The 25914-nt window shown below is 40.6% G+C and overlaps 1 protein-coding gene across 7 annotated transcripts in view; it reads left to right on the top strand.

Moving 5' to 3' along the window:
• epha7 (eph receptor A7) overlaps positions 1-25914 on the top strand; it is a 68148-nt gene that overhangs the window by 16798 nt on the left and 25436 nt on the right. For all 7 annotated transcript variants that reach the window (XM_056764003.1, XM_056764001.1, XM_056763998.1 and 4 more), the window contains exons 4-5: positions 431-586; positions 8411-8746. In XM_056764003.1, the coding sequence (XP_056619981.1) occupies positions 431-586; positions 8411-8746 (492 nt within the window). The remainder of the gene's footprint in view (positions 1-430; positions 587-8410; positions 8747-25914) is intronic.

Genomic DNA, 25914 nt, shown 5'->3' with positions numbered 1-25914 from the left:
ATGATGTTTAAGGGACAATTTGATACAAACACCAGATGCACAAAATGCGAACATGCTTTCTGCGCTCTCTTCATCATCCCCTGTTACGTTCCCCTAGGTGTTCCAGGTCGTAGAAACAATTTAAAACGTTGGAGGGATATATTTAATACATCATCTACTTGAATCGTGAATAATAATTACATGACATACTTTAATCCTCGCTCAAAGGGAGGTTGAATTTATTGCAACATTGAGTCGAATTTATGCAACCGGTTTCTGCTTGGTCTTAAAATTGTTTTTTTAATTGGGTTTTTACAATTGTTTAAAAAAATCCCTAAAAAGTATAAAGCATTTTTAATAATACCTGAACTTAGTTGCTAAATTGCTACTCCATTATGTGAACTACCGTTTAATTCTTCTGAAATTTTCTCATTATTCCATCTCCATCCAGCCTGTGGTCGTGGATTCTACAAGTCTTCATCTCAGGATCTTCAGTGTTCCCGGTGTCCCGCACACAGTTATAACGACAGAGAGGGCTCGTGGAGGTGTGATTGCGAGGACGGCTACTACAGAGCCCTCTCCGATCCTCCTTCAGTCGCCTGCACTAGTAAGTAAACTATTTGTGTTAAACACCCTCCCTTTAGTCGTCCAGACCCGAGAATTTTCCTCTGTATGTTCACACAGTAAGTTTTGTGATAGATGTTCATATTTGCTAACAGGAGTGACTCTTGATTAATTCTTTTCATGCAACAGGGGTATGAATATTTGAATACTAATAATTATTAACGTCAAACCCCTTCTTTTTTTTTAATGTAACTTAATGTAAGTTATTTACTTTTATATAAACTATTTATAACTACACTCCGGATGTGAAACCAGGTTAAGCACTCAAATATTGAACTGATATGTATATTCTCTTGTATATTCTTAGCCTGTACGTCTTTATGATTGGCATGTTGACTCAACTTATTCCGACTCCAGCAGCTCATGATCAGCCAAGCAATTGTGTCTTTCCTGTAAAACGAGAACATAATTACAGTCAGAAGTTACGGAAGCAGGTCTCAGAAGTACTTTCATCCCCTCCTCTCCATCGCTGCTTTATGTTCTGTCAAGTTCTCCTCCCCTTCCCTCTCATTTACACCTCTCCTCTCGGTTCCTCCGCTCTCCTCGGCCGTTTCTCCTTGAATATTACAGTTATGCCATTGATGACTTATTTGCACAGGCCAGACTAGAGCGAAAGCTAGGAGGAAAGTTCTTCTTTAGAGTGAGTTTGAACTACCTGGAAATATGCTTAAATGTGGGTTAAATAGAGGAGAATCCCAGGATATTCTTTTCTTCAAGAGAAAGGAGAACAGCTTATGAAATTTGTTCAAGAAAGTATTGGGTTGCCAATAAGGTGTACTTGGAAAAAATCTCTTCTCCTTAGTTATCAAAGCCAAAGAACAAAACAGCATATTACGAAGAGCTTCTGGCACCAAAGAACGTCTTTTTTGTGTGTTTGGACATGTTAAGCATGTTGTGCTTTCAAATGGAAATACTCTTGTCAGTAGATTTTCTTTTTAAGGGTGCACCCTTAAAGAGTCAAACTTAACCTACCAAACACAAATATTATGGAAGCTTATATTCTGCAGTCGATTCACTAACAGTGAATGAATTTCAGTGTCAGTAGGACTGCCGATGGTCAGCACATAATGAAAACAAATGGGATAAAAGAACAAATCAGACAAAAAAACAAACAAAAAGAATAAGGCATGGCACTGACATAGACCAGAGCTGTTCTGTTGTTTGTGAAGCAGGCAAATTTACAGGCTACTACTGAACAGTCTATTCTGTGATGACACGCACATCACGCTTGAATGATTTGCTACAATCCACCTCTGCTTTCCATTCTGTCTCCACCCATATTCTCTCTTTCTTCTTTTTTTTCTATTACTGTAACTCCTGGAATTAGCCTCACCGCTGCCTTCCATAAGAGATGATCACACTACAAGCGATTTAGTTTAATTGTTGCCCAATGCCCTCCAATCAAAGAACAGAGAAAACACCGGCTTTAAATTCGTGGCACAATATTGCTTTGGTCTCCTCTGCTTTCCTTCTTTCTCCCTCCAAACACACAAGCGATCCGTCACTACCCTGACCGTGGTCTGGCTGTGGTTACATTGTCTGGGCACGAAAACGTTGACTTTACTGTTCCACAATTGCGTCTTTTGTTGATCAAGGGCAAAATGCCACAGAAGGGAGGGATTAGGAATCATCTTGTTTCTCTCTATAGCGTATTGAGGGCAAATAATGGAGAAGTCATGCGATGTTGAAACGCATTAGAACTTAGTACAAAGGTTTTTTTAGTAACACAATGCGTTATGGATTTGACAAAAAACGAAATAGGTAACAGAGGTGATGCAGAAATACTGCAGAGATGATATAGAGCGACAGCGTTTTATACAGTTGCATGCAATGTTGACATCACGAGGCCAGAGAGGCGTATCATCAAAAAGGATACACAGTGAATTAACCCAGACATTTGAGAAGCGGTCAGGGGGATATATTTCTTAGAAAAACGTTGAAAAAGGAAGTCTCTGCCGGTGAAGTTAATTGATATAAAATGTTTGACATGAACTCATCATCGTTGTCTAAAAGTAACATGGCAACCATGTGAAATTCACTGACCATGAAGGTAATTTGTGATTTGTTTTTTACACGTTAACTAGATTATAAGAGACTTCACTGTGGAAAAATGATGTTTCCGAAGATTACGTCATTATGTTGCTGTCGAAAAAATATTATGAAGTGAATGTTTATATATTTTATAATCTCTCACAGATCAGGGAAGTGTTGCCTGAATAGGTTAAACTTGAGAGCTTGATGTTTTGTGCCAAGTGTTATACGGGAAAATAAGTACAATTTAACACAACACAATATTTGAAGAGTTTGGCACTAGGGCCGGATCATGGTATTACATTTTAGGTGGACTAAAACTTTTTTTATTATGTTAAAGGACAAGGGGGATTTGACAGAGAATGGGAAAAGTGTGATTTGTTAGGTTAAAAACTTGGAAGATTTTTAAAAGTTTGTTACAGAAGTTAAAACAATGTAAATCAAGCGGGTAAAGAAAACCTCCTAACAAACATAAATTGCGTCGCTTTTGAAGTCGTGCCACAGCGTAGAGCGATCGAAATACTGTCCTTGGCAGACTTGTCTTAATTATCTCAGGATTAAGTTATTGTGGCCATCTGAATTGTCTGAGATGAAGATTTCTTTCCGGGATTTACAGCCGCATGGAACTGAATGGTAATTGGGGGTGAATTTACATTCGCTGAATAAACACCCTGATGGACAGCTTTTTAAATGAGCGAGGTGTAAACCTACAGAATTTTAAGCTCTGTCAATACACACTCAACTCTTCAGAACATGGATTAAGAGCGGCCTTAATGAAATTCAGATTCAAGAGTGAATGGAATTAATATTCACTTGTAGCGCGTCTGTCATTGCTGATCGAATAAAAGAAGTGTAGTTGTTGAGAAAGATTTGGTTTGGTGATTATATCCGCATAGCACGAATAATCTCAATAGCGTAGCGTAAATTCGGTTTACCAGAACGTGTAAGGCGCTAAAATAAATGGGCGATTCTTAGGTGAGCCTGCTGTGAATGAGGGGGGGCTTACGGCAAGTTTTCTTCCTCTTGAGATAGAGCGAAAAAAAGAGAGTTCTTGACGGGTTTCGGGGATGACATCAATCATCCGACAGCTGCGTGCAGTGTCGGCGCAAGTGAGGGTCTGGAGGGGTTGGGAGAAGCGTGGGACTTTGTGACAGAAAGAAAAGAGGGAAGGGAAAGTGGTAGACGGTAGAGAAAGGCCAGGAGACCGGTAAAGAGCCCTTTAAAAGACTGTGATGGGGTGGTATTTTACACTGACACTATCAAATGGTAATACTATAATATAAATTAAAATAAAATTGTGTTCTGCAGAATAAAGAAAGCATACAGGTTTGAAATAACAAGAGGGTAAGTAAATGATGACAGAATTAATCTTTTTGGCTGAAGTATCTCTTTAAATATATACCCACAGTATATACAATACAACATTGTTGGTATCATGATATCAGATATCAATTAATATCATAGTACATTTAAGTGGTAAAGAAACTAAGGTACAGTGTTTTTCACGTTGTTCTTCACAAAAGTACTTCTAAAAATACAGAATAAATTACATTACCATACTATTTTTGTTTCTTGTGAGTGTTGGTAAGACAGATCGAGTAAGAAATTGAAAGTGATGGTGAATAACCCACATACTCCCTTTCAACTCCAACCCTCAGCCCCCTGGAATCATCACCTCCATTTGTTGACGTGTCCCTGTGTGAGACTTCCTTTCTTCCCACAGCTGCTAAGGGACATGAGCACAGTAAAGAAACCAGCATCTCTCGCCCTTCTCTCTGGTTCGGCCCCTTGTTCTATCCTTGGTATGAGGGGGGTCAAAGTTCAGGCACCATGTTTGTAGATTAGGGATTAGTGGCTAGACTGTTTGAACACGGCTCACGAGTAGCAGCTCTGAGTCAGCCTCATTACCGGGTTGAATCTTAATAGATGGAGTAGCACTAAAACAGCCAAGAGCTTCTCAAAGTGCAGATAAGAACTGGATTCCTGAGTTAAGCTGCCGCGCTACTTGGCCTGAGACTTCAGGCTTTACACACACATTCATACAGGCGCTCACCCCCCCCACATACGCACACACACAAGATCAGCAGGTTGACCTAATTAACATTCTCTCATAGGAGAAGAGCAAGAGAAGTGGTGCTGGAGGAGTCGTGATCAAATTTCCATGGTTTTGATTGGAGATTCGGTCAGGTGTAACATATTCAGTCACATTTTGGGTCGGGGAGAAGACATTTAGGTCCTTTACTGCAAACACATCTTTACCTGTTTTTTTTCAGGTGTATTGTTTAAAGAAATAATGTGGCAGCACCACGGGTAGCTGGATAAAGCCAGCCAATCAGATTAGAGTTGAACAGTTTTGTGCGCATCACTATATCAGATGATAAACTGTTTGAGATTGAGATCGTCTTTTACTATTCTATCAATACAGCGTGTATGTCGAGGAATGAGGGTGTATTTAAAAATAAGGTCGAGTGGGAAAGCAAAAGAGAGCGTGAAGGGGCGAGAAGTGGGCTTGGGCTTTAAGCAAACTCCATATCCATTAAAAGAATAGTTTGGTTTGCGGTGGCGAGAACGAAACTGACTGTGGCAGTTATTTGTCCCAGTTTCCCCCAGCCTTCCTCAAGCGTCCCTGCAGAACCGTCTCACAGCAGACTGCAGAGGAGGTGACAGATTACATATATAGAAACACATATATACACTCGTATGTGAACAGGCACATGGGAGCTGTAAACTCAGAAGGCGTTTTTTTTGTTGACTGACAGCTGATGACGCCCACATCGGCCTGCGGAAATGAAAGGCTGAGCTGCTGGAATATACTGACGGCCGATATCCCCGATTACAGTGACATTGGATTGGCCCAGTAGATGTAATTGTACATTATAGTGATTGTTCATCCAAAAAAGATTATTCTGTCATCATTTACTCACCCTCTTGTCATTTCAACCCTGTGTGACTTTCTCTCTTCAGCAGAACACCGAAGTAGATATTTTGAAGAATGTTGTTTATAGGCACCCATAAACTTGCATTGGTTTTGTGTCCATACAGTAGAAGTTAATGGGCGTCAGCGCTGTTCGGTTACCAACTGTCCTCAAATATCTTCTTTTGTGTTCTGCGGAATAAAGAGAGTCATACAAGTTTGTAATGACAAGAGGGTGAGTAAATGATGACAGCATTTTCATTTTAGGGGGAACTATCCCTTTAAAGATCAAACATCCTCTGATTGGCTGTATGAAAATATATATTATAGAATTTTTGTATTTAATTGTCACATTTTATGCATAAATGCTTATCCAAGAGTGTGTACTGATTGCATCTACTTTAAAGCTATAGTATAAAAGAAAGCGATGTAATGTTTTATAACGAGATCGATAAGAGCAGCTTCAGTTTTGTATTCTTTAATACAGACATTTTGGATACAGTTGTAGTGGTTTCAATCTTGTTACACTGGAATTTTTTGAAATCCAAATAAAATATGGAAAAGACGTTGAAAGCTATTAGTTGGATGTCGGCCGACTCGACGGTGTGAAAATCTTGCTTTAGCCGCATTAGTCCCTCGGGATCATTCCACACTGCATGAGCTCGCTCTTAGTTTTATGTTAGCGACTGTAGCTATTCATGAAATTGGAATAACATCATACATTGTTATTAGATACAGCACTTTTATTTAACGTTTTGTGAAAATTGAATCAATGGGACCTCTTTGTAGCCAGCGTTGAGTAGTGATTCATCTCAGGGCTACCTGAGTCGGTGAATAGGTCTGCTCAATGACAGCTTGACTTAAGTCCCTTCTCTGTCTCAGCTGTCCATTTAAAGATAAACAATCCCTTGATCTCTGCCACTCAAGGCGGAATAAATCAGGGAGGCCAAATGGAGCCATTAGTGTTATTATTATTATCCTTAAAGGTAGCCATGGAAATAGAAAGCTAAATCCCTAGAAGGATGTTTTGTGTGTGTGCAAGGCTCTCCCTGAGGGGAATGGAGTAGGAGGGACCTCATTAGCATCAGTAGGTGAAGTTGCGCTTCTAGCTTGGGAGATAACGGCGAGGAGAGAGAGAGACGGACAGTGTCTCTTCACCTGCCACAGGTGGCCCTTTCATGTCCTCCTCTCACTCGTTTCCCTCCTACCTTGATGAATATGGATGGAAGTGTGTCTGCCATTAGCCTTAATGAGGAGCAAATTTTAAGTGTCACATTAAGCATTCACACAATTCTAATGCTTGCTCTTTCCTCTCATGCATATGCATCAAGTGTTTTGTTAGTAAACGTCTCTGGTTTAGCAGACCGGCACATCACTGACAACACAGGAAGCAAAGCGACTTAAGTGCGGCGTGCACTGTGGGCCGCAATTTTACCACTAAGTTTTGGAAAGTTTGATTGATTTTTTATGGTAGGGCAAAACTTTTAGTCTTTGATCACTCAGTGTGGCATCCTGACCGACATCCAATTAGTTAACTTTGTGTTGAATATTAGCCTCCGACAAAATTCTGACATTGTCGGTTAGACAGCCGTCTAATGATGAACCAAACAGAGCAAAACAATTGACTTAGTGGTGAGAGAGAGGCAAAAACATTTATTAAAATGTTAATACTGACTTGTCTATATTTCTATAACATTCTTTAACGTAATGAGCGTAACAAAGGTTATGTAGTTTGCTTTGGACACAATTTTGGAGAATTTGCTTTTAATTTCCCTTTTCTTTTACTATGCCACTATCACCGCAAGGCTATCTTGGGTTTGTGCGGTACCATTTCAATTTTGCGTGTCAGTGACGCTGTCATGATGTGACATGGATTGATGATGTATAACACCCAGTTAATATTGTCCATCTTGACTGAGGTCTTAGCTAAGCTGTAAATTCTAGAGTCAGACAAAAGACCAATAATGTTGCACAGTCTGCCAAACTCATTTCTGACAATCTGACGAGCAACGACCATAAACGAGGCCTGGCTTTAGTTGTTTCATTTCGAGGGACCAAATTCGAACCCCTCCAAAACGGCCAACCCATGATGCAGGACGACCACAAAGCCAGGTTCTAATAAAAGGGATATTGAACAGGCAGTGGTGCAGTTATAAAAACATTACGGTGATAAAAGCAAGAGCTTGGTGGTTGGATAAAAGTAGCAAAATATAAATCATTGCTTTATGAGACGCGCCAGATTCTTTGGCACTGGCGGGGATTAGGGGATGATGAGTTGTTTTCCACTGTGGTCATCCGTCTGTGAGCTGGCTGAGCGGAATTCTGCGCTGTTCCCATTGTCAGGGGTGATAACTTGCTCATGATCTGACTCTTATATTCTGAAAGGGACTCCCTGTCCTCATGGCTCAGACTGCTTGTCACTCTGGCGGTCGAAAGCATTGGTTTTGATAAAGTATCACCTCAAATGTTTCCACAGGAAACTCATTACCCCTGGCCCTCTAATGAAGTGCTTCTGTGGAGATGACTCCCATCAGTAGGAGGAAGATAGTGTTATCTTGTTCTACCTTGTTGTGGTTTGAAAGAGTATTTCGATGTTCATTTTTGCGATCGCTCTCTTGTCTACATTGACCTTGGCAGCACTCAAGTTCAACTCCCCCAAATTCTTAAGCATAACATCTCCATGTATCTAGGTTACAGTATAATTGCATGTCAGGATTTGCCAGTTCTCTGGGTTCCTCGAATCTCCTTGGTGTTTTTCTCTGAGGAGAGAAGTGGGCAGAATCCATAAGCGTCTGGAGGACCCATAAAATTTGTGTAGCGGCGGCATATTTATCTAAACTTTATCTCTCATCTTACTTACAGGGCCACCATCAGCTCCTCAGAACCTGCTTTACAACATTAACCACACCACCGTGAGCCTGGAGTGGACCCCGCCGGCCGACACGGGCGGCCGCAATGACGTTACCTACCGGATTATATGCCGCCGCTGCACATGGGAGCCCGAGGAGTGCTTTCCATGCGGGAGCAACGTTGCTTATTTTCCACAGCAGAGTGGATTAACGGACACCTACGTCACCATCACCGACCTGTTAGCCCACGCAAACTACACCTTCGAGGTCGAGGCTGTGAACGGCGTGTCTGACCTAAGCCGGACCCAGCGACTGTTTGCTGCCGTCAGCATCGCCACCAGCCAAGCAGGTGAGAGGTTTGGACTTCCTGTAGCTCATTTGGTAGCGCGTAGTGCTAACAGTGGGTGTTTGATTCTCAACAAATGCATGTATGGATGAAATGCGGGAAACATTCTAATTTTGGGTAAAAGTGTGAAGTGTGCATAAATGTAAATGTTGAGGTTAATATTGGACTACATATCCAAAGTTGCATTTCAAATATATGGTGCTTTGGATTTTTGGCATTGTGCTAGGTCCCTTGGTAGCATATTTTAGGCTTCAATGAAGTTCCAGTCAATATTTTATTGTGCTGGACAACGTTTCTCAGCACCAGCCTGCATAATATCCAGCAGTCGCATTCACGGAACACCCCCACTGTTGTTACCGCCGTTGGGATAATTTAACAAATTATCTGGCAACAGTTTTCCTGCAGTTCATAATTTCTGGTTTTGTGGTGGGGATAGAGCGGCGATCAGCATCGGATGATAAATAAAAGAAGTCACGCACAAGAATACCTCGCGTTTCCGCTTTCCTTTTTATTGCCTGCCAGAAGAACCGCCACCTTTAAATATCACTTACAGTCGCCAGGGTTGACATTTCTGCGAGAGTCTTTGTTGAATTTGTGATGAATGAAACGAGGTCTCACGTTATCCTCTGAAATTAAATGCGTGGCAAATGCTTACACCGGCGCTGAAGTCAGAGCCACAAACATTATAAGCTCGACGGGCTCTCGTGGTGTCCCTCTTTTTGTCTCTTTCTCTCTCCATCTCTTACGTTGTCGGGATTTGTTGTAATTTAGGAACGGTTTCTAAGACTGCTAGAGGTCAAGAGGGGTCGGGTCCCCCTGGGGGTCGCAAGGCCATGAGGGTGGGGTTGCAAGATGATATCCAGAAATCTTTTTTTTCATAGGAATACCGTATTTAATCACTAAGTGTAACAAAATATAAATATATTATTTAGATTAAAATTTAAATCATGCAAATAAAAACCCATCAGCCTTTGGAATTTCCTCCCCCTCGATCGTGACCCCTGAGGTTATTACGCCACATTAGCAACCACTATAGGTTAGGTGCAGCAAGTCAATTTAACAGAACCACGTTAAACATTATGATATGTGCACGCAGATTTTCTTTCACGCTTTAAGTTTAGTATATTTTTATTGGTCAAAATGAAGCGTTGGTTAATATCGACCAAAGACAATGCAGGGAGGCCAGCGGAGCAGGACGGAGAAGCAGTCATCGTCCTCGGGTACGAAAAGAGGCCGGCGTATGCACAAAGAGGACATCCATCACCACTCGAATCAGTTTGATGAAATTTGACCATCTGTAGTAATAGTTCATGGTTTATGTAAACAACTATTAAAAAAATGAGTAAATAACTATAAAGTCATATTATGTTAGACTGTGTTATTGGAAATAACTAAAAAGTGCTTTTATACAGTTGGGCTGTTATACAGTTTGTATCCTTTACCCACCTCCGAGAATAGTAGGGGTCTCCAGTCCCTGGCACTGTTATTTTTGGGGTCACGGGCTGAAAAGTTTGGGAACTCCTGTGCTAGAGAAACACCATACGAGAGCTCTTTATTTGTTCGTTTTTTAATGATTTTTTTTTATGGATCTGCAAAACAAGATTTCTCTTTCATGCCCAAGCATCCATGAAAAACAATTTGCTATAGAATGCACACTGGCTGTGGTCATTAACAGGAGGTTAGCAGCAATGAATGCTTAGCACTTAAGTGACCTAGTGCTTAGACTGCAGTTGTGGTGGACGATTGGCACACAAAAGCACATCTCTCTTCTCTAAACCTATAGGGAACTGCCTAGGTTGGCAGCATTTTAAAGCATCCAGGTTTGAAATGCGAGAGAATATTTCTTATAAACATCCCAAATTTCAGTCATGTAAGATGCTACCTGTGCAGATGGTAGCGGTAGTTTTTGGAGCTGTACAGTATTTCACTACTTCTAAAAAAACAGATCCCAGTAACTGTCGTGTCAACCCACCTGCATTCAAAACTCAACCTCTCATTTGCATTCTGTTGTTTCTATGGTTGGCAAATAAAACAAGGTCGGTGACAGGATAATGCGGGCGGTGCACACGTCCACGTGTCGGAGAGATAAAAAAAAACAGGGGAAAAGGATAATGAACGACAGGCAGGAAAACGGGGGGGGGGGGGAATTGAGCCGAGGAGGAAGGGGAGAAAATATGATATATGTTTTATGACAGGGATCATGACAGAGACACACGTTGGAGGAAGAAGCCACAAGGACACACGGTAGGTTAGGAGCGAGCTAGTAAGCGGGAGAGAGAGGAAAAGAGAGAAAAAGGAAAAGACCCTTGTCTCGGAGAGAGAGCCGTAAGTAATTGTGTCTGGCATACTGACAACAGACAATTACACCAGCCACCCTGGGCAATATTTACTCATTAGTTATTGTCAGATTGAGAAAATATACTGTATGGCTCTACTTTTTTTGTAGTGTTGGTAGTTACTGGTTTAATCTTTCATGTCTGTCTACTACAAAATGAACCATAGAGATGGAAAATCGGGAACATAATGAAATATCCCTCATATAAGAGGAGACATGTGACATGTGGATTGTAGCACTGCAAGTGTACCTGTTTTTCAACTCTTAATAGATTTAATAATTCACTTTTTATAATTAAGCCCAGAATCGAGTTGAACACAACAGGTTGACTATGAGGGCAAACTGATAGGACCTCTGGACAATCAGGCCCTTGTTTAGAACCGAGATGGAAGAATTTAACCCTATCTGAGCGCGCTCAATTCTCTGCTCACCGGAGCCTTACGGGCGCAATTTTACCCCTGGGTTACCACGGCAATGGCTGACTACCTCATAATAGGTGAAAATGGAGCTTCCTGAAACAATAAGCTGCCGGTCGGTCAAACGGAGCAGGACACTCATTAACGCTGATGACTTCATCCAGGCTTTAAAGTTGGAAAAACGGCATCTTTTGGGCTCCAAAGTCCAAGTTCTTCCTTCCTTCTCATTTCTCCTAGGCTGCATGGGTTGGAAAAATTATATTTTTCCAATAATATGGCTCTATTAAACCCAAGGCGCAGCCTAAGGAGAGTCATATCAAGTCCCTGCGGCATTCAACAAGTATTCTGTTCTCGGTTAAATAGGTTGCGAATGTGGTTTCATGTTGATTTAAAAATGAGACGGTGGTTTTGGAAAAGAGTGGATCTATTAGGGATCTAAGGGGATTTATAATGTTAAATATACGGTTAACTGCACTAAAACAGCAACGGGAGGCAACGCTGAGAGAAAAAAGGGCACAGATGAAAGAGGGAGAGAGAAGAAGGGAGGCGAGACCTTCTCGTCGTTCGTCTCCATCTGCATGTGAATAAGTCGCTTCTCTAGGCACCGAGCGTAGGAGTAGAAACAGTAAGCAGAGCAGAAAGCAAAGGTGCGGCGCCTGAATCCAGATGGCTAGGCATCTGATGAGGAATTCACACCTCTCCTTAATTATCCTTCCACTACTGAGAGGAAGAAGAAAGACACAGAAAGTGCCAAAAAAACGAAAGCAGGGGAGTTAAAGAGACGTGTCCGTGTTAGATAGGGGCTATTCGAAGTCTTCATTGTTCCTCCAAAGCCCAATTTCTTTCCCGACTGTCTGAAATGGGTTTAAATAGCCAATTCGCTTTTGTATCGGCAGGTTCATAATCAACATTCTTCTTTCTCCATTCGTTCTCTTCTCCACCTTTGTATTTCCTTACAGGCAATTGTAAATTCCTCTTTCTTTTTTAATGGCAATCTTTATGTTCATTCTCTCTCTCTCTTCCTAGAGGACTGCTGACGTTTGGGTGAAGAGCATTTCAATCAGCGTTCTATTGTCACTTGACATCTCTGTAGAGATGCCCTCAGATCTGTCGTTCTTTCTTCCCTTTCTGATTCTGTCACTCTCTCTCTGTGTCTAAACAACACCCATTGTTCTTCCTGATGCTCCTGAGTGGAAATAGCTTAAGGAATAATCATTAATATTTATTCAGCAGAGTGCTTCTGACGAGAACAGTGTGGAATCGGGCGCTCGACATCCCCTCCGTGGCGTAGAATTTGCAGCAGACTTCAGTGCACAGAGACGGGTGGTTTAGATGCAAACAGCTTGCGCGGTAAACAGAATCAAAGCGAGGGAGGACGCGAAGCTGTGGAAATTGAATTTTAATGCTTAGGTTACATGTCAGAGGTGTACGATGTGCACGTTGCCCGCTGATAGCCGCCTTTGACTGCGGCCCGTTTCGTCTAGAAAGTTGTTTAAGTGTTAAGAGGGAAGCACATTAACCCAGTACTCTGCCGTGCCGCCTTCATCTTCTGTTTTGGAGAGAGCGACGAGGAAATAGGCTAAATTTCGTACTTAGCGTGCATAGATTGTGCATGTAGACCCATTTTATGAGATTTGCAGAAGCAGAGTCATTGAGATGAGACGCTTCGTGACTATTTTTAGCTAAGTGCTTGAGACTTGCGGAACCGTACATGGTCTATTCTTTCTTATCTCATAGAGAGGATCTCTCTGTAGCGAACGTCAAACTTTGATCTGGTAAACCTTTGTGTTGTGAGGTAAACAACGGGGAGAATCATTTTCGTCTTCAGGGCAGTCTGGTTGGCGTTAATAGGGACTCCTTGATGGGATTTTATATGCAGCCGAGCTCGGAGCATCCAAGTGCGCCTGTTTTCATCTCACATTTCAGATTAGAAACGTTTCAGCCGATGTCTAAATGTGTCACACAAAGCGTTATAAAGTGCCAGAAACCATTCTCATGCCCCAGACTGAAAGATGATCCGCCAGCAAGTCTTTGGTAATTAATACGGCCACTTTTTCGACACGTTATCACTGCAAAATGGATCTCGTTCAATACCCCTGAGAAGAATCACACTTTGGGGAACAATAAAGCCATTGATTGATCTCTGCAAAGTCCTAATCTGTGGCAGGGACGTTAAACAGAATGGATTGATTGATTCCCGGGTTTCCCAGTCGACCGGTGCTAGGTGGTGTAATTTTCTAGTTAAGCGGATCCCGCAAGACTCTTTTGTAGCATTTGTATGTCGTTTTATGTTACCTGAGAGCCCTTTCTCTCTCCCTTGCCTCTCTCTCTCTCTCATTCTCTCTTCCTCCTTTTGGTAATTCCATCTGCGGTAATTTGATAAGAGCTGGACCGGTCGCCGCGATTCAACAGCTGTGGTTAAATCGCTGGTGGTCTGGCTCGAGGTGGCCTCGGCGGGCACTTAACCTGTGGCATTGTTAAGGAATGCCTCCCGATTCGTCCGTCACCCAATCCGTCAGCAATGAATAATTTTCATGGAAGGTGCACTTTAATTACTTTCCCATTTAAATGGCATTGCGGTGGCCTATCTAGGTCATTAATCTCAGCGAGGATCCTGTTGCAAGCCTTTTATTGCTGACAAACGAAGCCCCCCAAATCCCCCAGAATCCTCTCTGCTTGACTGAGTGCAGACTCCCAGCAGCCACTGCTCTGCAGTGTCCTCCTGTACGGGCCGCTGTGTCACAGAAGAGGGAGAGAAAGAGATCTACACTTGTCTCTCGGCGTGAGCGAGGAGTGGAGGATGGTTGCCGGCCACCTTGAAGGAAACCTGTTGGATTGAATGGAAGCTTGATTTTTAATGTCCAGCAAATGAAATTGTACTGACCGGTGGCCTGTGTGTAGATTTAACATTTTTCAAACGGGTTATTTTGCCCTCCAAAGAAACCTTTGGGAAGGGGACGCCCCACATAACAACGCTCCAAATAAAGAGATATTGACGTTGTTTAATTGCTCTTTATGCCGAGTGAGTTTTAAACAGATACATTAGGAGATACAGTTGTGTCGTTCCATCCAGAGTTTACACATCAAGTTCTTTACTCTTTAAAGGGAGCAGGGCATAGGGATGGTCACTTTAGAATGGAAAAAGACATTAGTTTCACATTTAATAAACCATTTTAATAAAGTAGCCATATTTAACTGTGGAGATTGATAGATATAAAGACTTAATGGAAAATGTTTATCCTCCTTTTTAGAAGTTAATGAACCAATCTTTTTACTGTTCTAACTATGTGGGATTACATGATTGCATTTTATTATTGACATTTCAGAATTGCTTCTCTCCTGCCATCCATAACCCTGTCAAGATCAGACCAGCTAGAATCATGGCTTAAGTAGATAGTCCCTGACATAACACAACGTTGCTATGCAACTAAAATAGCAATACGGGTGCTGTGCCGTGATAAGATGAACAGGTGTCATGCTAAAGCTGTCACTATATCTTGAATTTCAGCACGTTGAGAATGCTGTAAAGACCAATCAGGATTTCAGAGTCTTATTTTGTTATTATTAATTTAGATAATGTTTTGACAAATTATGAGACAAAATAATGTTTTTTGCTATACTGTAATATCTGTTGTGGAAAGAAGCTACTGATGTTAAAAGGCCACCATTGACAACCATAGTAGGAACATTTTTAATGGTGGTCAAAAGTGCCCCAGAACTGTTTGCTTTCCTACATTCTCCAAAATATCTTCTTTTGTGTTCAGCAGAACAAATAAATGTTTTCCTAGTATTGTAGTCAAAGGTGGCCAAGAACTGTTAAGTTACGAGGATGCTTCTAAATATCTTTCTCTGCATTCATCAGTACAATAAAATTCATTCAGATTTGCAACAACTCGAGGGTGATATTAAACTGACTTATAAATGAAGTTGAAACTACATTTCTGGAAGTTTCACAAAATGGAACTAGACAATTTATTACCAATTTAAAAAACATTTTAATTCAAGGGACTTAAACAATTTGATAAAACTTGAAATAGGTAATGTTTTCACAGCGTATTTTCACTTGCATTCCCTTCTTCATTGTCTCCTATTTAAACCCCCTCCCCTCCACCCCCTTCTTCCTCTACCACTCATCTTTTCTCTCCGTCAGAAGAGCGGATACCAACTCGTTCAATTATTTAGATTCCTGTGAGGCTGTAACAAAGTTTTTAGACAAAGTTCGCCCCCCTCATCTCTTCTCCCCCCGGATTTTGCCTTAAAATCCATTGTCTCTCATCAGATGCTGTTTTAAAATGACTATCAATCCATTTCAATTTCCAATTTCTTAGTCTCACTGGCTACTGAACTCTTTAGGGCCTTTCACCTGAATGTAAACAAATTTGAATGCACCAGAGAAATCAAAATTGGAACAAAACTGGAAATGTCCCACAATGCCTATGGCCATGAGGGTGGGTCTGTTCTAGCTGACAGGCGTTAATTAAATAGTCTTACTGGATAATTCATGGTTTTGTTAAGGATGTTATGCGGATATTTATAAACCCAGAAACAGTTGCATAACATGCTTTTTTCCATACAGTACCACATATGGTTTTCCAGACTAATTGGATGAGCCTGGATATATGTCTTCATATTTTAACAATATTTTTGGATATTTTTACGAAATTACTTTTTTATTATATACTTTATTATATATACTTTATGACATTACTTATGAAACATAACATAAAAATGTGTAACAAATGGTAGTAGACTAGAAGGAAAGGAAACAGTTTTGGGAAATTAAACAGATTCCAAGCATTTTTTCCCAACAACTCAAGTTTAAAAAGGCTCAGACACATTCACAAATACATACATACAAATGCACCTGTGCTGCTTGTTTCTCATGTTTACATGCAACATGTGTCCCCGCGTGCTGTTCTGAGGTTAGAGTGTTTCATTTCCTGCGGCAGAAGGGTTGACATAAAGGGGAGGTACCGTGGCAAAGTGAGACTAAATCGGGATACGTGTCACCCGTGCCCGAGACCAACTGCCACACCTACCACTCAAGAGCCAACTCAACACCTTAACAGCTCACAAATTGTGTGCATGTGGAGAGGGGAGCGCGCGCGTGTTTATAGTAGGTGTCAGAGTGAGTGTACCGGCTGTGTGTTTGGATGTAAAATACAGCTGTAGCGATGAAGTCCTTGAACCCAGTCTTTCGCTCGTGTGACAAGTGCATATCTAAGTGCCAAACAGAACAGCTTCTCAAGCCTGCTGATGTTGGGCCCATCTGATATCGTACCTCTCTATAGCAGTCTGTTCAATCACATAAGAAACACTCACAGTAAAGGCGCCAGACTTATAAACACACGTTTTGGCAAGTAAGTCTGGTTTTCCATATAACGTGGCTTTTAGGAATGCTTGGTTCTGATTGGTCAGTTGTAGGATTTCAGTATTCTCTCTCGTTATAATAAGAATTTATGTATTTGGTGGGTGCAGTTGTCTAGTCATTTATCCAAAATGAACCGAATGGCTGGCTTACTGTATATTATCTATAACACGCATTTGACATTTTTGGTTACCGACGTGGCAAGCAGAACCATGTAATGCTTTAGTTTTTTAAGGCGCTGGGCTATTTTTTGCGTGACGAAAGGCCAGAAGATGATGGAAAAGTTCTCCTTTTCCCTCATTATTCTGTTGTTCATTGTCTCATCAACGCACCGTCTCCTGTGGAGAAGGAAACTAATTATGTCTTCATCTCTTCCTGCTCACACCTCCTCTTATTCTCTCCATTAGCCATTGAAATTCTAATGAGTTTTAGACCAACTACTTTTGGCATGGGAATAAGCGAACGAGAAAAAGAGAAACGGATGAAGGGAAAACATTTGGCACCTGCGTGGAATTTGCAACTTTTCGGACAACTTTTAGCTGTTTCATAAGCATAGCATGACCCTAAACATGATTTCCATCACGCCACACCTGCTGAAAGCAATACGTGATATTATAACACACACACAGGTGCACAAACACCTTTCCTCTCAGCCACGTTTTCATCAAAGCTGAGGGTGATATGAGGGCCATCTGGTCTCCTGGCTTTTAATGTTTGTAGTATAAAACAACAATAAAAAGATTACAGCATCCACGAACTGAGATAGAGATAGAGATCTATACTAAAGCCAGATGGGGGAAACAGCTGGAGTGGACACTGTAAAAGTGTTAACAGGAGGCAGAGGGGATGCTGGGACGGCGGGTAGTGACCACCAGCTTTGAAAAACTTATTGCAGTCTTATCCAACACCAGGTGCCCTGTCATCGCAGTGGACAAATGAGCGGGCCGCTTTGCGTTTCGACAAGCTTTGATTTGATATGAAAATTAACTTTTGGTTTTGATAAATGCCAGAAGGCTCATCTTTTAGACTGGTGTCTTTTGGTGTATTTTTCTACGTTATTAAAACCAGAATGTTTTATCTTTAAAGGGATAGTTGTTCCAAAATGAAAACTTTTTTACGCTCATGTTGTTATTGTGTGACTTTCTTCTTTGGAACATGAAAAAGATATCTTGATCGATTTCGACTCAGCTTCCCAACCCATTAAAATAATGAATCAAGGTTATTATGCGTTAAGCATAATGCTTTATTTGTCAATAGTACCATATAAAGAAACCAGATTCTGCTGACAGATGCTTGGAAATTACCTGCGCTGATCTGAGCAAAAGAACCATTTCTAGCTCAAGGGAATGTTCTGTTGCTTGCTCTATAGCTATTTTTCGGACGTTTCTTCTGGTTTATTTATAGGCCTATTTTCTTTGATACTTTCTTTTGCTGTGAAGAATGTGATCTCTCTTCTCTGACAGTTCATAGGAAAACACCTGAAATTGCGAAAATGTAGAGCATTAGTTTGTTCTTGCTTTGGAAAAGAGTGGGCGCCCGTTTTCACGTCCTGTTAAAACAAAACAAAACAAAACAAAACACAAACTGCCGCCTTTGTGTTGCTTTGTCTGTTTTTGCTGACCTTTTCATCTGTCTCTGTAGGAAAGAAAAAGAAATTTGGCGTGGTCTAGACAGGTGTGTTTCCTCTTTCAGAGAGATCAGACATAAACAGGTTAAGTCCTCACCATTGCCCAGTAACAGAAATGGTCAAGACATACTGGTTCAGATAATATTCTGTACATTTTTAGACTGTTTTATTTTCTTTTTGTGATTTAAGCATTTTTTGTTTACAATTTCTTAAAAAGATCGAAATATTAAAATGTTTACATTAAAATATAACATTGAATAATGTATAGAATATATATTAGTCATAATATTAAACATTATATAGGCCAATATGATATACACATAAATACTACAACAAAACATTATTTATTGTAGTATTATAGTAAAGCAATTACATAGTATTAATTAATTTAGAAAATTGTTGTTTGTTAATTAATTTTTCTTTTGTTTATTATAAAATATAATACATCATAATATAAGTTCTATATAAATATCAGCATTGTATAAGTCATAAGTTATCCTGTATTTCAGACATCTTCATCAACCATTACCCAGTATCACTCAAGCACAAATTCTCCTTTCCAGGCAGAAAGTGTGATAAACGCCACGTCATTTCAAAAGATGGGCTAAAACAATCTGTCAGGCTGCAGGCTTTCAGCCCCCATAATGTCACGACATGTTTCTTTTCCCAGAATCCTCCATTCCAAACTCTCAAAGTGATGGTAGCAAATAAGAAATCTTGTCAACGTTTCAGTGCCACAGTACAAATTCCATGTTTGCCAGAACCTGACAGTACATTGTGACCACCCAGACTGATATTTGTTATTGGAAATAGAAAGCCTCAATGCCTCAATGGGCAGGTGTGGGAACCGAGGTTCACATTAATGGCGTTTTCGCTCTTTACCAACGGAAGAGGTGGCTCACTTTAAAAAGCATTGAGCACTTTTTCATTTGCATAATACAAAAGCAGCATCCTCCCAATTAACTGCTGACAAAGTAGATTTTGTTCCCTTAAGAAAACAAGTCTAGAGCACAAAGGCAGGCCAAAGCATCGACGTAACCATCATTGTGCTCCGAGAAGACGGAGGTGGGCTTGGTGACAATTTTATTCAGCTTCTTAAAAGAAAACAGTGGCGCTCGTCCTCACTTACGACCCGGTTCTGTCCTCCAACATGTAAAATCATCAATTACAGTAAATCTCTAAAGCTGTTCAGTTCCTTAAAAAAGTAACACCTGTTTATTAATTGTTGCCCTGTGGAGTAGCCCGATCGCTGACCCTTTATCCAACCAGTGTCTATTGTTACACGGGCCTCGTATACAGGAGCTACTGTGATGGTGGTCCTCCACTTCTACCATCACATCAGATTGGCCCATTCTGGAATCGGGCTGCCATATAGATTTGAATTGCTATTGGTTCGGTTTAATAGTGAGGGATTATAGCAATCCAGGCCAATAAACAAAGAGCAGACAAGAGCAGCTTTTGTTAAATATGTGTACTTTGATTAATGGTGCTTGTGTTAGGCCGACCACTTTAAAAGACAGCACCATTAAGAGTGATTCAAGGCTTCGGATACATATTAGTTCCATATGGATGGAGAGTTCACTTGACCGGAAATTCAGGGACATCTTTGTTATGCGTTCGCCGTGGACGCATGATTCTTATGTTTTGCTTGCTAAAAAAATAAATAAAAGCAGAATTTTGAACAGCTAAATTGGATTTTTTTAATCTGCCGAGACTCCAGACTTTAATCAGCCAGGGGGACTTCAAAGGATCTTCACTGTTGTTCCACTTACATCTCAATTCTTTCTACTTACTGTCTTCCTCAACTTATAGCAAGAAAGTCAAAGAGATAGAAGAGAAAGCAAAAGGGAGGAGAAGGAAGAATGATGAGGAAGGGATTGAAAAAAAGAACATGTCTGAGCCAAGTTTTATTTAACTTCTCCCTGCATTTGACTTTTTAAGGATCTCGCAATAACGTCCCGCGCCGGCAAGTAAGAGAGGCTGGCTTTGATCTTAAATTAGAAAGCATTATCTATTTAATGGAGCAATTTCAGCAAGTACCTCCAATAATTACTTAATGACACAAAGTATGTTATCTAGAGGCCACCATATTTATAGGACTATTTGTGGACTATTAAGTGGAGGAGCTGAAAGCCGGTCACTGCCGACCCTGTGCGAGCTTTGTGCTTTAGATGTGTTAAGGCCAGTCATTACCTGCTGTCAGTTCAATTAGTTTCTACTATGTCACACATGGAGCTGTTGATCCACATTGTATCTGTCGTGTGAAGTCTGCTGGGCTCCCTGGCGGTTTAAAAAAGATCTTGTTGTTTCGTTCCTTATAAAAGAAACTAATGATAATGAAAAACATAAATGTACTTGAAACGTAGACTTCTAGTCCATTAGCGGCGACGGGCCTTAAAAGCTTACGTTATTGTCTTCCTTGACTCGGACTGCTTTGTTAATATGGCGCTTAGAGTTATTATACAATAATGATGCTAGTGAAATTTGACACTAAAGGCTTTCATGTCCTAGACCCATTAAAAATGTCAGAAAACCTGCCCGGCGCTCCGTTGCATTATGGAAGACTGGTACAACGGCTGTTTGCAGAGCCAGTGTGCTTAAAACAGGCAGGCAGGGGGAAATAAAATTTTTTGCGAGAAGATTCTGTCTCTTTGTGTCAAGATAAGACTTTTCTGTGAAAAGTTCTGGTAGCGTCACTACAAAATGTTGTATAACCAGAAACGATAATGCACCTATTTGCCCAAATACAGCAGCAATAGCAAAAATAGAAAACAGGAATAGATAGTTCTATACAGATAGTTCACCCCCCCCCCAAAATAAATCTGTGATCATTTACACATCCTCATGTCATTCCAAACCTGTATGACTTATTTTTCTTCTGCAGAACACAAAACAAGATATTTCGAAGAATGTTGGTGCCCCAACAACCCCATTGACCTCTATTGTAGTGTTCCACACAAAAAAGAGTCATACACAGGTTTTAAATGACATGAGGGTGAATTAATGACAAATTTTCATTTTTGGATGAGCTATCCCTTAAACCAGAGACAGGTCAAAGTTCAGGCCGTCAAATTCAGTCTAGCTCAAGAGTTCCCCTCCAGCAGTGAGAAGCATGTCGCCACTGTTTTATCTATCGCAATTGTTATTCTCATTTCATAAAGGTACAGAAAATAGGATTAGGGCCAGCTATCCTGGGGATGAGAGTCAACTGGCCTTCTCTTTTATCTCTGTACTGTGTGTTGGGAGCTCGGACTGCTCACAGGCACTTTGAATTGGAGCGATTAAGTCTTCCGAATCTGCAATGTACAGAGAGAGATATGGAGATATGAAGGGACAAAGGGAATCGAGAGAGAGAAAGAAAAGCAGGGAAACATACTAACTCTGTGCCGACTGTAAGCCAGGTTTGCTTTTTAGCATTATGGTTTTGGCCTAGAAAATAGAGAATGGAAAGATACATGAAAGGGAGAGGAAAAGATCTTTGGTTTATACATACCATTTGAGACCACAGTGAAAATCTGGGATGACAAATCTAATTCTAAAAGGGAAATAAACAAAGTTTATGGATTTTGAAATATTTAAAGAGAGGAAGAGCTCTGACGTAAAATGAAGAGGAACTATTTTGGGGTTCTGTGATGTTTTGACGTCACTAACCTAATTGACAGTGCATGTGTGCAAAAGCTCAGATGTCCTCAAGATGTCCTTGAAATCATGTTTAATGTCTCGAATCATGTTAAGATAACATGGATCATCAGTTTTTTTCACAAACTTCGAGGGTTTCAGTGTGTGCTGATATTAAAATTCTAGAAATACTAGAAATTCTCAAATATATTCTTAAATATATTTGAATATATATTACAATATATATCTATTCTTAAAGGGTTAGTTCACCCAAAGATAAAAATTCTGTCAGCACTATTTTCCCTTATGTTGTTCAGAACCTGTTTGTGAACCTTTCTTCTGTGGAACACAAAAGACGACATTTTTAGAAATGCCTCAGTGGTTTTGTGTCCGTACAATGGGGCCTGATGTTGTTTGTCTACCAACATTCTTCAAAATATCTTATTTTGTATTCTGCTGAAGAACGAAAGTCATACAGGTTTAAAATAGCATGAGCGGGAGTAAATGCTTAAAGAATTTTCATTTTTTTGATGAGCTTTTCCATTAGCATTGGTACAAAAGTTTACATACATATAAAATGTGCAATTTAGAATAGAACCGATTTCACTTGCGGGGTCACACTTAATTTTCAAGGTTATCGAAGAAAGAGTTAAAACGCAACAAAGGTTTGGCTTCCATGTTTTTGGTTTGACTCGTTTACCGGGAAAGAATGAAAGAGGAGAGGTTTGGTAAACCACGGCTGAGTAAGAGAGAGAGCTTTGTTTTAGCTTGCAGAGAATCCGTCAGCAGTCCTCGGGTTCTCACACTAAAGCGAGCCAGATGGATACTCGAATCCTCTTCTCTTTTAGACAGAGAGAATAATCAGCTCTTTCTCACTCCGATCACCCTATTCTCAAACCAGAAAGAACAAAACCGAGGGGAAGAATGAAACCACTGAAATCAGCTTGAACTTTTAGCCACCGTTGTGCGGCGCAGTTACCTCAAGCGTCTGTTTCCCACCGCCCAAATTAATCGGACCATGAATCATCTCATTAAGGATATTGTTAACATCCCGTTAATTGATAACAAATCATCATTACAGGTGCGACTAAAGCGGGAATCACGATCTACTGACCAACCAACGAAAACTCACGTAGTATCTGTTTTGTATTTCCAGTCCGAAGGTCTGATTAACAAATCTGTTTGTTTCTAGTTCCATTTCAACTCAACATTAATCACAATCAACGCACAATTTCTCTACGCTAACAGAACAGAGCAGCGGGGCTTCCCGGGCCTCATTATTTGTAATCCGATGGACTGTCACCGTGGAGTAATGTCACAGGCCAACAGAAGCAAGACCGTTTGGAATAAATTCCAAAAAAGCTATACATCATCAAGCTCCAAGACGCCCTTTGTCTTACTTTAATTCATGAAAAAAAGGGCGTGTTTCACACATAGCTGTGTGTCAGAGGGGATTTCTTCACACCTTTTTTTTGTCAGGATGAGACTATAAAGACGTCAGGAGCAGATGAGACATCAAAATGACAAGGCTGCACACCTGCAATGACAGATACATGCAAACAAACACGATTCACATCCGCATGAGTCAGGCAGAAGTCTTGCGCAATGATAGCCGCAGTGACAGACGAACAGCTGGCGGTTGTGTGCGAGCGTGTCTGGAATTAGTTTAGCGTTATTCCAAATGACCTCCATCAAAGCCTGTTCACTAGAGTTAGGATGAACGAAGCCAGATGCATCTCAGGAGCGTTCTTCTAGGATGATCGTGTGGTGTTAGCAACGCTAAGGTCATGGGTTTGAGTCCAAGGGAAAGAATGGACTAGAGTAGCTACATGAAATGCATTACAAATTAAGGCAGGTGTCAATTAAAGGATTAATCTAGTGGATTAATGAGTATCAAAATTTTTATTTTACAGAAGTATTTTGTTATATTACTTTAAAGAGGATAAATTAAGAGACACAACCGCTATGAGAGGATTTTAGCGTGCTGAGAGTTTTAAGGTATTTAATGGTTAGGACTGTAAAATATTCTCTGTGAAGTTGAGTCTTTAAATTCATGTCCTGTAAAACAGTACTGCCGTAGCCATCAAAACACCACTTGTGTAACATCCCCACCTTCAACAATACATTTCAAGGAAATTGCTGTTGGATTTCAAATCGCCTGCTGTGAACAATGTTCCTGTTCTTATGCATATTTTTTGGGGTTTTCAGTAATACAATGTTCTCGCTTCTTAGTCCATAGGTTCTGTGTGATCTATATATACAGCTGTGGAAAAAATAAGAGAACATTTAAAAAAAAATTCAAAATAGTTTCATAATTTTTAAATAGTTTTCGGTTCACTATTTATGGGAAATTGTTTAAGTAAAATTATATTTTTTGTTTCATTTTGTGAACAGCATTTCTTTAATATTTTGCATAAACATATTTTTCTACCAAAGCTGGATAAAAAGAAAAGATTTTCTGTATTTTTTCTGAGTTCATATTACCTTTTAAGCAATACAGCAGTAATATTTGTACATGTATTTAGGAAAAGTTAAAAATATATATATATATTTGTTAACCTTGATTTTTGACAATGGACTGTAATGGCCACAATACTTAAACTTAGAAATGCTCATTAAATGAAAATTCGGAATTGTCTCTTATTTGTTTCCACGGCTGTATTTATATTTAGTGAATGTTGGGTACAAAAACAAAAAGTTTTCTAATAGCTGTTCTTTGTTTGTCCAAAACCAGCTGAACACACACACGCCGTACCGGAGACACACAAGCGCGTTCTGGTGTGTTTGCATGAACGAGTGCCCGTATTGCATTTCCGTGTGCATGTTAACCACGAGTGTACGTCGAGTACGGCGGTGCATATCTATGTGAAATAACCGTGACAACCTGAGCAAATGTTCCCTCTATCACTCGCGAGATAATAAGGGGTCATTAAAAAGAGAGAGAGAGAGAGAGAATGGACATGAGTGAAGGGGGGTCGAGACCATAGGTTGGAAAATAAATTTGGCCGCTTTGTGAAAGGAAAAAAGTATTTTCTTTATTTGGCTTTTAGGCCCAGGCAGCCTCCTCTGTTTTTCATTTCATATTTTCTCTGGCCACAAGCAGAAGTGGAGTGTTTGTTGAACAAGAGCAGCTCTCTCTTACCCCTCAATCTCTCATCTGTCTCTCCCTCTCTCTCTCTCATTTTCCTTACCTCGCTCGCTCGCTTTGATGCCAATTTGGCTGGAACGGAGCATGTCCAGGCCTTTGCAGATGTGTCCCTCTCCCTGCCTCTGATTGCTGTGTTCAGGCCAAATAAAACATCTCGTACAGGATACAGGCATATCTCTCTCTCTCTTTCCCTCTTATTTCCTCTTCATCACTCGGCGTCTCAGAAAGCAGACATGTTAAAAAAAAGAAAGAGCATCTATTAATTGTACACGCGTGTTCCATGTTAGTAACTTCTCCTCCCATCGGGGAGCGCGAGCATCTGTGCGTGTGATACGGTCCGATCAGCACACATGATCATATTCAGGTGTGCGTGATTTTGTGTCCAAGACAATTTTTCTCATGTCAGGTCCCTCTGCGTGTTCTCTTAAGAAAGATCAACGACCCTGATTTTCGGTTTAGTCAGCCTTCGATGAGTGACTAAACCTTGGCTCTCACACAAGCCTTAATCAGAGGAATGCATGTAACCATGCGCAAATATAGAGAGACCTGTTCCCCCCCGGTAAGCTGGATTCGGTTCCACCCGTGTGGACAGCATCCAAACCTGTGATTAAAGAGCATATGAGAGATGATTAATATGATCAGATTCCTCATGACAGAGG

The sequence above is a fragment of the Triplophysa dalaica genome, chromosome 13, assembly GCF_015846415.1.
Source record: "Triplophysa dalaica isolate WHDGS20190420 chromosome 13, ASM1584641v1, whole genome shotgun sequence".
Taxonomy (NCBI): Eukaryota; Metazoa; Chordata; class Actinopteri; order Cypriniformes; family Nemacheilidae; genus Triplophysa; species Triplophysa dalaica.
The sequence above is the reverse complement of the archived record's forward strand: the minus strand, read 5'-3'. Positions and strand labels throughout refer to the sequence as shown.